A 14,465-nucleotide genomic window follows, 5' to 3' on the forward strand; every position below is an offset into this window, starting at 1 on the left:
ATTGATTCTCACCAGGGCCCCAGTAAGGCTGCACTTTTCCCTCCATCGTACATTTGGGGATGTGGTGAATATGAGTGGGAAGAGCAACTGAGTGACTTAGAGCATTATGGGACTCCCTGGCAATACCGTTTCCAGGAAGTGCTGACTTTTTAAAAGAAAGTCTGTAAGTGTGCCTTTGGGGGAGGGAGCAAAGGAGGGGCTGGGTTCTGGGAACAGACAGGCTGGCCTGGCTGGCGACCCCCAAACCTGTTGCCCGCTATGTCTCAAGGCTGGATGCAACTTGCCAGCCCTTTTCCGTGGCCACACTCGCCTTCTGGAGGCTCAGTCCTGGGCTGGCTGCTGGGAAGGTAGTTGGGGGCAGCCCTACTCTCTAGGCCCTGGGCCCTGCTGAGTGGCCCTCTGTTAAAGAACGGGGATCTGAAGCCAGGCCCAGGGGAGGGAGGGTGGAGAACCAGTTTGGGGCGGGCATGCTCTGGGCCCCTAGGCTTCAAGGCTGAGACTCCAAGTCGTGTGTGTTTCCAAGGTAGAAGCAAAGGGAGGTGTCAGTCAACACCACCCCAGATACCCCCCTGCTATCTGGGAGAGTCCCGAGGGGTGAGGAGCGTGGACAGTAGGCAGTACCGGATTCGTGTATCTTAGTCCCGGTGGTGGTGGTGGGAGGACTCTCCGTGGTGGTGGTGGTGGCAGCAGTGGTTGTAGTTGTTGTGGCGACGGTGGTGGCGACGATGGTAGGTGCGACAGTTGGGATGATGGGGACTGTTGTGGCTTCGGTGGTGGCAACAGTGGCAGTAGCATCGGTACCGCTCACAGCGCCCGTCGCACCCACGGTAGTCGGGGGCAACGTGGGAGGAGCTGAGAGGGAAATGTAAGACAACCAGACTGGTTTGGTCGTCCCAGCCCGGACCCGGCCCCGCGTGCAAGGCAGGCACCCGGTGAAGAGATGGCGCTTTGGAGCCTGGCACTTCCCCAAGCATGACGGGCCGAGTGAGTCACTCCCTGAGAGGACACAGCCATGTGCAAGGAAGAGAATGAAGCCCTGCGTGTGTTTCATTTTCTTCTCATGGTCTGTGCGGCTTGAAGCACCCCGCATGCACCCAGGCAGGGCGAGGATGGGGTGGAGGGGTTTGAACAATCACTCAGACCCCAGGGACAGCCTGTGCCCACCTGGACACCGGTCAAGCAGCACTGCTGGGTCCAGCCCTGGAGCCCCGGCCTCAGGTGGGCGGGCAGCCTGGGCCTATGCTGCAGGAGCACTGGGCGGCCTGTTGGTCCCTGCTGGTCACTCCCAAAGTGTCCGTTCGCGTGCTCACCTTGTACTACTACCACCCAGGCCCAACAACAGGGGACAATCCCCACTCTGGGGTCAGCCCCAGGGCTCTCCTGCCCCCACTGCTCTCCCTGCCCGTGCTCAGCGCCTCGCCTGCATTCCTCGGCCATTCCTCGCTTGTCTCTGTGCCACGACAGTCCTGCATGTACTCCAGCCACCCTGACTTCTCATAACTGCCTTACTCTCACGAGTGTCCAGGCGGCCAAGTCCTTTCCCTACATATAAGAACGTGGGGAACAGCATGAAAGGACTAACAGTGTGGCTGTGCCGCCTTCCCAGCCCACAGAAATCCTATCACTCCCCTGAAATTCGTCCCGGGCTTCTTATCTATACCAGTCTCCAGGGGCAACAAATTTGTGCCAACTCTCATGTCCTCATCTCCCACTGACGCTAACTCTGCCATCTGTTAGTCCTCAAGGGCTAAATATATATAGGTGACAACTTTTCCTTCTTTCCTGCTACAGAAGGGTCATGGAAGATAACCAAGGGCTGCCCCAGCCTTACTCTTTAGTTCCACTGTTGACTAAAGCTAAGTGTTTGACAAGAATGATAGGCCACATCAGAGAGGCTGAGCCACACCTCTCCTCCTTGCAGTCCATCTTCTGTGATCTGACCATGGTACAATTTCTAGTGTCGATGCTAAGGGAACAGTAGGCAGGGTCATTAAGACCTAAGTAGGTAACTCCCAAGAAAAACAAACAAACAAACAAAAAAAATAACCATTCTCTCTTATATCTCCAGGAGTTTAGGAAAACAATATCTCCTTCCCGTCGCACCCACCTCCCTGCCACGCAGCCAGGGCAGGGGTGAGCCAGAGAGCTATTCTCAGGGGGGATATAAAATATCCTGTTTGTTTGTTTTTAAGTTAGAGCCTGACCAACAAAAGTCCTTCATTCTCCTGGGCCTCCAATATCACACTACTACTCTTACTACTGCTCCCCCAGCCCGCGCCCCACATAGGAGGAGGAAGTGTTCCAAGGTTCCCAGCAACTCCCCTATGGGTAAGATCAGAAGTGTTAGAAGGCCCTGAGGGTGCTGACCACAGCAGTCACACTGGGCAGCTGACTGTGCCCAGTGTAGTGCAGAGATCCTCTGGGCAAGGTCACCACATACAGTCCTCTATTTCCCAAACCCCAATCAACTCACAGGTCGGGGGGCCTCTCCCTCTTCTAATCATTATTCAGGGGTGATTCAGCCAAGGTGCCTCAGGCCTGGAAAACTCAGTGCCCGAAAAGCTGAGCGAGAGAGAATGCGCCTGCCCACCCACCAGCAGCTCACACACCCGGGCCCCTTGCCAGGCCGGCTCCCTGGTGTGGACTCACAGGGCCTTGCCCACTGCTCTGCGCAGCTGGGAGGAAGCTTAGGGGCGATTTTGTCCACCTGGGCTGGGGTGCTCTCAGCTCCTTATCAGTGCTGAATTTTCCAATAATTCCTGCCACATGCAATGTTCACAGTCCCTCCCTTTTCCTTGATTATTTAAAAGTCACCATCAAAAAACACTCTTTACAACAGAAATCACCCCGCGCGGATGGTACAAGGAGCTGGGCTTCCCTTGGTGTGCACAGTGGGGTTATATTTGCAGGCCCCCGAATCAAAGCCAGGTTTCCCCAGGCTTAAGTGCGCTCATGCATCCTTTGCTGCTCACTTCCCAGGGCCACAGGCAAGCTCGCACAGCAGGGGGCCCAGGGGCACTGAGGGGCTGCTGGGGTGGGGTGAGGTGGGCTGTCCCTGACACTGCTGGTCAGACAAGAATGAGAGAAACCCCTTCCCTGCAGTCCGCCGCCCCCTCTGCTGCCCCTTCTGCCATGGCTCTGGGTATCAGTGAGGGGGCAGCTGGGAGGGGGTGCTGCAGGGTGCTCTTCCAAGCAGGTGCCTGTCACTGAGTCGGAGTGGGGGTGCCTTTAGCTGGCTGGGGTTAAGGCTGACCCACTCAAGAGTTGCATCTACTGCCCATGCTGGACAGGGCGAGAGGGACACAGAGGCAAGAAGGAAAGGTTCCGAGGGAGGGGACACAAGTGAGGTGAGTTGTTAGCGGGAGGGGAGGTTTTCTGCAGGGAGACTGTCCAGAGTTCAAGTCAAAGGCGATTTAGGTGATCTCAACCCTGGGGCTGCTTTGGATAGAGGATAAAGGGGGAACCTGGCACAGAAGAGGGGCCCGTGGACAAAGTGGCCACAGACGCTGCCGGGCCAGGATGTCACCTCCGGACACCTCTAGCAGGCAGTATGGGCCAGCGAACCACCCTGCTCGGGTGGAGACCACCAGACTGGCCACTGGGAAGGAGGGGAAGCCAGAGGGGGATGCATTGTACCCCTCCCCAAAGGCAGTGTCAGCACAACGGGGGGCCTAATGGGTACTGGAAGGCACCCCAGTCACCCGAGGGTTTTCTACCAGAGTTTAGGGGGCACCACATAGGAGGTGGAGAAAACCGAGACGAGATGCCTCCTTTGTCCTGCTCATTTTTTGTCCCCGGAGCCACCCACCAAATATTCAAACATTTGCAAATCTGAGCTGAGTCAAAGATGAGGATGTAGTTTCCAGACATTCCAAGGTGGAAGATTCAGTCCAAAAATGCCCACATGGCGCACGACCACCCTGGCCAAGTCACAGATGGTCCGGACAGATGGGCAGCAAGCCTGAGACTGCAGACTGGCCCACGAGAGGGATTATCTTTACCGGGTGAGAAAGGAACTGGTTTGGGGGGAAGTGCCCGGGTCTGGAGAGGAGGAGATGGAAGGTAACAGGGACACCAGGCCTAGGTCAGAAATGGGAGTCCTGGGCTCCACACGCGGCCCCTGCAATGTGCAGAAGCTTCTGAGGCAGCTAAAGTGGAGCACAGCTGACGTGACCAGCACGTCCGTCTGCAGAAAAAGCGCCATGTGCCTCTAGCACCGTGTCCCATGGCAGCTGGGGCCTGGGAGACACATTTGATTGATGGACGGAAACCCCGGGTGCATTCTGCATAATGTGATGAGCTTGGATCATCTAGAGATGGGAGGTGGGGTGCTGGAAGCATACCCACTCCTCTCACAATTGCCACATAAGTGTGCAGCACAGACGGGCACGGAGGCCAGGCGGACCCCCTCCTTCCAGACACACCTGCTTTACCTCCCGGGGTGCCAGAAGGGGGGTGGGCAGGGAGGTGCCTGATTACATGGTGCCCTCCCCGAATCTCCCCTCCTCCTCACTGAGCTCAGGCTGCCCTGAGCCCCTGCTACAGCAGTCCCAGAAGGGACCCCACACATGTGATCAATCTGGGTACCCCCAGATTGCAAGGATGGCTTTCTTCAGGTCCCCAGCCCCAGACACCTCTGCCTGAAATCCCAGGAGAGGCATCCAGACATTGTGGGGGGCACATGGCCCTGCCAGCAGGGGTCATGGGGGGCAGTGGGGGAGAGAGAAGGACAATGAAAGATCTGACTGCAAAATAAACACCAACTGAAAGAAGCAGGGTTTGCAACAGAAACAGAATCAACTTGAAGTGGTGGGTGCAGGGGTGAGGAAGGTGGGGGGAAAGCAATCAGACCCACCCGCCTCCTACACCCCCATTCCTGGCTCTCTCCACTGCCTAGCGTTGAGGAGCCTCTGGGGGCACTTGTCCCGTAGGCTTTGCTCAGCCAGGGGCTACCTGTTCTCAGATTCATAAGAGGGCAGGAAAAGGGACTCAGGGGTCCCGGGCCCGCTTCTCCAGCTTGGGACAGGCCGTCCGTGGGGAAGAGGCCCCCATGTTCCTCAGACCCAGCACAGGGACTTGACCTCTGCGTTGTCATCAGGTCACCGCCTACGCCAGGACTTGCCTGCCCAACCCCTTGGTTCTGCGGCGCATCTGCCTTGCGGACCCCAGGGCGGCACCGTTCTTAATGCCAAGAACCTGGGGCTGGATGTCTGAGGGATGCGGGGGGGGGGGGGTGCCCCCGGAGACTCTAGGTCCTGGAGCACCTGGCCCCACCCCGGACATGCTCACTCCTCCCCGCTGATCTGGGCGGTGGCAGCGCGGGTGCCAAGCCCCATGCAGCATGCGAGACCAGCGTGCACAGCATGCTCCTCCAGGTCACCCTTTCAGGGCTGGGCCTGCCCAGGACCCGGGAGCCAGCTGCCCTGCTCCTGGAGCATCCTTCCTTCCCAGGCACGGCCATCACCAGGGCTGTGGACCTTCTGCGCTCAGAGCAAGTCATCTCTCAGCGTCAGAAACTCCGGCTCCAAGGCGTGTGCTCGGGGCCGCATGAAACCCTCTTCCACCTCCAGAGGGGCAGATTAATAAGTGCAGGGCGGGCAACATGCTTGGTTCCTCTGGTCCCATCCTCCACAACAGTGGGGCTCCACCCGCTGAAAGGGTGAGTCTGGAGTGTGCTTCCACCTCAAGCCTCCCCCTCCTGCTCCACCCGCTGGGCCGGGCTGCGCCTGTGCCGCCCCATGCCACGCCCGTTACCTCCGCTGCGCACGGTACCTGCGGTTGGAGCAGCTTCAGAACACAGCGCCCAAGATGGCCAGAGAGAGGGAGAAAGGATGAGACAGGGAAGAGAAAACAGAGTACAGGTGAAACACAGGACAGGCAAGCAGAGAAGGTTCTGGCTCAAACCTGACCCAGTGTGGCCATCGGTCGGCCACTGCCCCAAGAGTGAGGCCAACGGGTGTTTGGGAATCACATTCAACTCCACTGGGATGTGGTATGCTCCCCCAGAAAGCCAGAGGCCTTTCTAATCCGTTCTGCATCTAACTCTCCTCCAGGACTAAGTCTGGAAGAGGTGTGGCAGGGCCAGTCCACCAGACTGCGACGTGCCCAGGTCTCTCTGAAGAGGGGTCCTGCCTGGCTGGGCTCACCATATGAGGGAGGCCGGGTGACCCTCCATGACACCAAGAACTGGGGGCATAAGGACGACAGGGGTGGTTCCCATATCTTCCTGTTACACATTAAGTAGTGTTGGGGCGGGTGGGGAAGGGGAGCGTATTTGGTTCCCGGCACCATGTCTGCCTTGGAAGGCCTGGGAACTGTGGTGGTCTGGAGCCCCAAGGCCCCTGTCTGGATGATCTCCACCCCCCAACCCCAAAATTCTTTCTCATCAGTTGTACTTTATGAAATTAGAAACCCAGCTGGGACTCAGAGCCCTAAAAGGAATTCCTGAGCTTGCTGCACATCCCTAAGTTGAGAACAGCTCTTTGTCCTTCTATGCCCTTGGGCTGCAGAACTTTCCAGTGGTGGCTTCTGGGGCTGGACAATGGGGCTTTGTTTATCTGATGTTTGGTATTGGGGCAGAGACGCTAAGAGAGAAGAGGTGCCCTTTATCTCTTTAGAGACTTAAGTAATCAAGAAAGTGCTCCAGCCCCTGTGTGGCCTGACCTTTGGTAACAGCCATAGATTAGGCATTTACCCAAAGCCCCCCAGCCCCATAAGCTGCCTAGGGGGTTGGAAGAGCACATGAAGGGGAGTTTACTGTGTGACTCACTTCTGGTTTACAAGACCAGAAAGGGACTTGAAAGGAGCACCAGCCTTCCTGCCCCCCTCCCCTGTGCCCTCCGGCACTGGCTGGCCAGGGAGCCAGGGACTGGGGAGGGTGCAAGGCTGCTTGTGAAGCTGAACTGGGAGCCGGGGTAAGATAACAGAGGTGAGGGGGTGCTGGCAGCCCCCATGAAGGAAACACTGATGCTCTCCTCGTTTGGGGGTGGGGGAGGAGGCGTGCTTAGGAGGTCTGACCCAGGCTAAGGTCAGGCCACTGGACATCAGCTGTCTGGGGAAAGCACTAGACATGATAACCTGCAGTTAGCTCCAAGGATCCCTCCTCATATGGCCTCTTCCTTAAAGATTCCCTTTGAGAATTAATCCCGCTCCCCCTCACAGCCGCTGCACTGTCCTGACCTAAATATAGCACTTCTCAAGTTGAATGGCAATTAGATACCCTATGGATGTCCCCCTTTTGGATCCTGAGGGAAGTGCTCATCTGTTCTTGTTTCTGGCAGTGCTGTTTGGCACTGCCATTGTGGGTGCTCAAGAAATATCTGCTTCAACCTGTGGAGAGGCAGACAGCCCCTGCCTTTCAGGGGGATCTGCTGGTAATGAAGGCTTCCAGTCTGGTCTCCCTGAGAGCGTCCAGAATGCTGCACTTCGGCAGGCGGATCTGGAGGTCCCCCTAGTGGAGCGCCTAGGCAGGCGCAGCTTTGTGGGGTGCTCCCCCAGGCACATGCCAGGGCCCAGGGTGCTCTTTGTGAAGCTGGTTGGGCGAAAGGCAACCCTCTCCCCACAGCTTGACCACTCACCCAGTCAGGCTGAGGGAGGGATTTCAGTTTCAATCACAGGAACACCCCAGGGCCTTCCTAGGGGCAGGCTCGGTAATATTCCTGGTTCCCTCAACAGGTGAGCCCTAGCACTGTTCTGGGAATTCACAACACCTGCCAGCATGCTTTCCCTCACCATCCTAGCTAGACTCATGCTCTCAGCCTTAGCCTCCCACCACAAGGATCCATAATAGAGGTTAAGAGGCTGAGCAAGTCGAGGCAAAGGCAGGACTGACAGCAACCGTCCTAGTCCACCTGCGTTTTCCAGGGATGTGACCAGCACCTGCTGCTCAGCAGACAAGGTGGGTTCTCTCCTACACAGAGGCTGGGCAGCCAGAGGGTGCAGGCCGTGGTGACTCTCCAGGCATCGGAGTCGGCTAAACCCTTTCACCTCCAAGGCTGCCGCCATCACCTACCTTCGTTGGGGGCCGCTGGTGACTCCTCTGTGATGGCCTCCCCGTTGCCCACCTGCGTCCTGGCACTGAGCGTAAAGCGGTATCGTGACACGGGATCTGCCCTTTGCATCGAGAACTTGGTCTGATTGGGAGAGAAGTTTTCCACTATCTGCTTTCCTACTTTGGTTCCATTAACTGGGGAGAGAGGTAAGTGGAACTGCAGGTTAGTGACGTTCACCATGGCACGTCTCAGAACTGCAGCTGGACGTAGAGGCCTCCCCCGTGGTGCTGGAGAGGGCGGGGGCAGGGGGTGCCCCACTGGTGGCCAGACCTGGGATGGGAGGCCTGGCTTCAGCGGTGGAGTGCTGGGCAAGAGCTCCTTTCTGGGTCTTTGATTACCCTCCAGGGTTAAAACGTCTTCGTTGATCCCATTCTCTCTAGCCCCCTGAGAAGTTCTGTGGCCAATTCTGAAAGATTCAGTTATAATCCCTAAGCCTTTTCAACAAGGACAAAACTTCTGAATTCCTTTCCTCCTTTCAAACAAAACTACGACAAAACCACTGGCGCTTTGGGTTGTTACTGTGCCCTTGGTAAAAGGCCTATTCAACAATTCAAAGGGGGAAGAGCAGGTCCAGAGCACACAGTGGCTACTGAGTGGTTAACACTACACCTGGCCCCTTGAATGTCCCAAAGTGGCAGGGTCACCATTGGAGACTGAAGAGTCTCCCACTGTGATGGTGCTCTTCTGCATGGTGATGCTGAGCCCCCAAGGTGAGATCCTCCCAACCCAGGAGCCTGACCTTGCCACCCCAAGTTCTTTGGCAGCTCTGATACAGCTGCCTAAGCATAATGACACCTTCTTAGGGTGTCGTGTGGGTCCTTGTGCTTGCACTGTCTACTCTTTTTTTTTTTAAAGATTTATTTATTTATGCATACAAGAACTGGGGTACAGGCCAGAGATGTGGGGGGTGAGAGGGTTCACCAGAGACAGAGTGGGGGACAGAACAGGCAGATCCACTAAAATACACTGCTGAGGGGAGTAGCGGGTGAGTCAGAGGTCTGCTGTGCCATGTGGGTCACCTCCCTGGCCAGGGATCAAACTCGTGCTGCAGTGGCTGCAGATAGCCTCACAGGTTGCGTCTTAACCCCTTGTGCCACCAGGGAGGCCCTGCACTGTCTATTCTTGATGGAAGCTCCGTCAGGTGAGGAACTTTTTCTTCAAACCTTGTAGGTGATTGGACACTATAAGATCCCTGAAAGTGGGGTTGTCGCCCTCACTAGCCTGGATGTTCCTATTTCACCAGGGGACTCGAGCTTCTGCGGGTGCAGCTTAAGGAGGAATTGGGTCTCCCTAAATCCTATGGTGAATTTTTTCCTTGGACCCTCCACCCTTCTGTAATGCCCTCCGCACCCACAGACTTTCTACCTCAATGCCTCAGGAAAGGGGTAAGAGTAGGGCTTCTGCTTCCCAGGTTAGTCAAGAGAAAGGAGGAAGGACATACAGGCCACGTATTTGAGGGTGTATCCAATCATAATCCCATTAGGGTGCTCCGGATGGTCCCATTCCAGGTTGATTGTCTCCGGGTTGGGCTGCCGGACTCGGAAACGCCTGGGGGCACTGGGTACTTGGGGAAGGAGGAGAGAGTGGGGGAGGTGAGGGCGAGGTTGGGGTGGGCAGGATGAGGGAAACAAAAAACAAGGCACAAGTGTGAAGGCATTGACCTCAGGACAACTCCCAGGGGGACTGTGGCTAAGCCAGGAGAAGCCAAGGTGGCAGAGCCCAGGCCCGATCCAGGCTGGCTCCCCCAGGAGTAGAAGAAGTGGGGCTCAGACTGTTTAACACGGAAGTAAGACAGCATCCCCTTAGCAGTTACTGAGGACTCAGCGGGTGTGACTCAGGTAGGCAACCAACGGCAGCTTTCCCACAGAGGCTGCAGTCCCCAGTCCTTGGACACAGTGTGTCACCACAGGGCTAGGCAGAGGCCCGGGCTCCTGCTGAGCGTGCTGGGCACAGGGAGAGGAGAAGGAAACCCAGATGGCAGCGAGGACCCCGGGGCATGAGCAGTGAGGGCGAGGGAGAGAGGCTGATGAAAGAGAGGAGGAGGCAACAGTTAAGAAGAGAGGCAGGAGAGAAAAAAGAGGGCAAAGCAGATGTCCAGCTGCGAAAGGGGACTGGCTGACTGGCTGGACCCGGCCTCTGCAGGCCAGCAGACTGGGCGCCCTCTGCAGGCCAGCGCACGCACAGGCGACCACCTCCACAGAAACTCCTTGACTCCGGTGTGGGAGAACTCAGAGGGTCCTAGATGCCTCCAGGTGTTCAGGGGGAGACCGTGCTTCTGCCTCAGGAGGTGGTGGGCAGCCCAGGCCCTGCAGTGTCCCTGGGGGTCAGGGTGCATCTCCCTGGAAGTGTCAGCGAACCACACAGGTCTTCTCTCGAGGTGCTCCTCCGGTCTGGGCAGGTCACCTGGTGACGGAGTGCGCCTTGGGCGCAGCAGGAGGTACTTGCCTCGCAGGTCATCGGCTCTTGTGGTCACATGGAGGTCAGCTTGTGCCATGCTGGAGCGGCTCTGAGCCCGCCGGATGCGCTACCCTGGTCCTGCCCCACCCTGAGGAGCTGCAGCCAGACCTACCTCCTTCCGGGGTGGTGAACTCCTTGGTCTCACTGCGAGGCCCGTCGCCTCTCCCATTGACCACAACCATCTCCAGCTTGTAGTTACTGTAGGGGAAGAGGCGGGACACCGTGCCACGGGGGCGGTCACCGGGGAAGCTGGCTTGCTGTCTCTTCTGAGACACCCACAGGTTCTTCAGCAAGCTGCTCTCCCTCCAGTAGTAGGCCTTCAGGACAGAGGCAGCCGGTGAGGGGACAGTCAGGCAGAGCCGGGTTAGTGGTTAGTGGTGGTGGCAGCGACCAGTCTTCCCTTTGCTTGTCACAGGTTTCAAATCCCAATGACCCCATTGGGCCCCATAAGGGGGAGTGGACTTGTAGTCCATTCACGAGCCATAAACACTTCTCTGGGAAACAGGCAAGTGGGTCAGGCTTACTCTGGGCGGCTCCAGCGTGAGGCTGCCTTCCAGGCGGGGGCACAGGCTGCTCGGGGGTCTGTGTCTGAGCCAAGGTTCCAGCATGGGAAGCCCTGCTCTGCTCAGACCGCAGCCCCTGGGGCTGGATTAGTAGGGTGTAAATTGGCAAGGCAGGAGCTGAAAAGGGAGGGTCACCGCAGCAGTCTGAATTTGAGCAAGGGTGGATTTACTCCTTGGAAGTCAAATGGTTTCTTTTAATACTGTTTGAAGACCTTTAGGGATGGGACAGTGACATGTCCAGGTCAGGGTTGCCAGGCTGCAGGGGCCAGAGCCCGGGTGCTGTGGGGCACCATGGTAGGCAGCAGCGTCACAGCTATGGTGGAGACTTGGCGACGCGAGTTTTGATTAGCAGTGGGTAGGAAGCTCCAGGTCAGGATGCACACCAGCGTCGCCCAGGCCACTGACAGCAAGGAGAGGAGGGAGTCCAGGCTTACAGGGAGGCGGGGAGGGACCCCCATGGGATATGTAGCCAGAAGAGACTCCAGGCGAGGAGGTGAAAGGTGCAAGTAGACTACGGGGGGGCAGGGTTGGATCAATTGTGTGTATCCTTCTGCCTTCCTTCCTCCCCCACTTTCCAAATGCATTTCCCAAGAAGAGACTGATGCCTGCCCTCTGCCCCCAGCCATCTATCTGCCACTGGTGTGACCTGTGAGGTTGCAGAGCCTGGTTATCCAGGCCTCCCTTCTACCCAGACAACTTTTAAATAAGCTACTTATAAGGGAGAGCCTGCACAGTTTGGGTTTTCTCTCCCCTTCCCACCTCGGTTCACCCTTTCAAAGAGGAGAGATGATGGAGCAGAAACTGCTCACAGGCAAGAAGAGCAGAAGCCAAAGGCCTGGATAATCTACACGTGGATCATCCAAAGTTGGCTGCGGCCAGCAGCAGAGAAGGCACTTGCACCCTTCAGCGGCTCTGCCTGTTAGCTGGGGCTTTAAATATCAGACGGGGCAAGGCAAGTAGCCAGCGGGGCCGTTAGGAGAGGGGAGGGCGTAGCTCGGGCGCACTTCAGCGTGGCCCCTGCAGGTCACGTGTGCCCACGCACACTCGCACTCCAGACAGTGCGCTGTGCAAGTCAGCTCCGCCCTGCCCTTCGTGTGATTGTCTGCTGAGCAGATCCCCAGCAGAGCTGTGCAGGATACTCCTGGGTAGACATATATATAGAGAGAGATAGATAGATGGATATGTCAATATATGTCTATAAATTTTTTTTCTGGGTGTATTTTTGAACAACTAACCCTAGACATTATCAAATCAACTCTGCACCAACAAATACCTCTAGGACTCCTTCCAAAAATCTCATGCCCCGCATCTGCTACCCCTTGCCCTGGTTAGCGAGCTGGGAGGTTAGGCAGGGGAGGGCGTCCTCACTCGGTACTCCCTGAGCTGGCCCTGGACCGTGTCGGAGTAGACTCGGTTCCACTGAAGGCTGATGGCTGTGCTGTTCAGGACTCGGATTTTAACCTCAGTGGGCGCGGCCCTGGGATCTGCAATGTGTTGGGACAGACAGCTGGTTACGCAGGTGGAGCTGGGCCCTGGACTTTGACGGGGCCCCTTGGACTTATTCTCTGGGGCCTGCACCTCCACCCTATCCCAGACAGCCCACTCTGGACACTCTGCCAGGGATTGTGTCTCTTCCATCAGACACAACTTCATACTTGGAGTGGGCAGAGGCTCAGGACAAAAGAGCAGCTGTCCAGGTGGGGGGCTTTGCCTACACCTTTAGAGGAGATCGTTTGCCCCCCCCACAAGCTGACTGCCTCTCCACTCTACCTCCCGCCCTTCGCCATGTCCCCCGTGCCCTCTGAACAGTTTCAGCTGGGCTTGTCCTCAGGCTTCCGGATGGCTCTGCCCAGTGGGAGGAGCGACAAGAGATCCTGGAGCAGGGGAGGGCAGGAAGGCAGGTATAGATTCCTCAGAGACCTCTTTGTAGGGCGACAGGTTGACAGCACTGGACTCTTCTACCAAAGGGAGCCCTCGCCACTAGGGGTGACCCTCCCATCCCTGCCCCATGGGGGCTGGAGGGATTCAGTGTTGTCCTGCCCTTATCAGCCTCCCATGGGCCACATGCCTTGTTGGCATCCCTCTTAACCCTGTCCTCACATTGTAACATCCCCTGTGAGTGGCATGCGCTTCCTACCAGCTCCCTGCAGGAAACATTACCCTCAGACCCAAGATGCCCTGGCCCAGTTCAGGAAGGGACTTGATCCTGAGATTACCTGGCAAGGGAGGGGCACCCCCTCTTCCCAATCCTTTACAGCACTCTGCTGCAGAAGCAGCTCTGCACCCCCACCCCAACCCATTAGAGCACACAGCACAGGGTTGATGGAGGTGATGGAGATGGAGGAGTGGTCTGAAGTCCCTGAATTCCCTGAGCAGACCCTGTGGGTTCCACACTTACCAACAGTGGTCCCCGCGGCCAGGAGTATCTGCTGCCACGGAGGAGGAGCGAGAGGAGAGAGGGCCTGCTGGTCCCCTGTGCTTATCTTCCAGGTGGGACCAATCCATGATCATCTCCAGGAAAGAGGCCCGGGGCCCAACCTCACTTGTCCACCTCACTGTAATACACACTCCCTGCCCCCCTCCCTACAACACTGGCCCTGGAGACTCCGGTCCTTTCCAGGACTCGCACTTCCCTTTCTTCTGGTCACCCCTCCACTGACAGGGTCTCTGCTTAGACCAGATGCAGACCCGCCAGGGCCTGGACTACCCTGGCCAGTAGGGGTTCAGTGGACCCTGCTGCTTGGCTCAGCAGCCTAATGGGTTGAGGTATGGCCAGAGAGACAGCCCGTCTGCGAAGCCAGGCACAAACTTCCATGGTCCAGAATCGTGTTGATTTGCGCTGTGCTGGCCTCCACATCACTTCTCTTTAAGCTCAAGTCCAAGGAGTCAGCTGTGCCTGGAGCACTGGCAGGTGGCCTGTGTGCTGAGCCAGCCTGGGCCCTGTGGGCCTTCTCCACCCCAGGCCTCCCCGGGGGAGCCTGAGGAGGGTCTGGCCTGGAGCCCTACTTCCAATGGATGTTCTAACCATGGCTCTCTGTGCGGCTGGTGCTGCAGCCTTTTTGGTGCTGGCAAAGCTCAGTGTGGAGGCAGATTCGAGGCCTGGGCTCCTTTCGAGCCTGACATTTACTACTGTGTAATATCAGCAAGGGCTTCAGGGCCCTTTTTAACACCCATAAAATCACGCCTGTAAAATGAGCGCAGTGGACAAGGGGATGATGCTCAGGACTTCTAACTCGTGTTCAGGTATCATGTCCACTCCTGACAGGACCAGCGCCCTTTGTCCTAGGTCCCCGTGGAAGTCTCTCCTTCTTGGGAATGGTTGTCTTCCTGGATGTTCTTGGAAGTGCCACGACCCACCCCGGCCTGTAAGCGCTGCTGTGGGAGTGCAGGGGGA

At 57.2% G+C, this 14,465-nt stretch overlaps 1 protein-coding gene across 5 annotated transcripts in view; it reads right to left on the reverse strand.

The window, feature by feature from the left end:
* The window catches only part of NFASC (neurofascin), a gene marked incomplete at both ends in the record, with an annotated part of 170,792 nt that overhangs the window by 16,540 nt on the left and 139,787 nt on the right, over window positions 1-14,465 (reverse strand). For 2 of the 5 annotated variants that reach the window (XM_084245073.1, XM_084245072.1), the window contains 4 exons: window positions 8,012-8,185; window positions 9,493-9,615; window positions 10,621-10,825; window positions 12,440-12,555. In XM_084245073.1, coding sequence (XP_084101199.1) covers window positions 8,012-8,185; window positions 9,493-9,615; window positions 10,621-10,825; window positions 12,440-12,555 — 618 coding nt within the window. Of the gene's footprint in view, window positions 1-621; window positions 880-8,011; window positions 8,186-9,492; window positions 9,616-10,620; window positions 10,826-12,439; window positions 12,556-14,465 lie in introns of all 5 variants that reach the window. The other 3 variants (XM_084245070.1, XM_084245071.1, XM_084245074.1) reach the window with 3 other exon arrangements.

Source organism: Talpa europaea (assembly GCF_964194135.1).
Source record: "Talpa europaea genome assembly, chromosome: 10".
Taxonomy (NCBI): domain Eukaryota; kingdom Metazoa; phylum Chordata; class Mammalia; order Eulipotyphla; family Talpidae; genus Talpa; species Talpa europaea.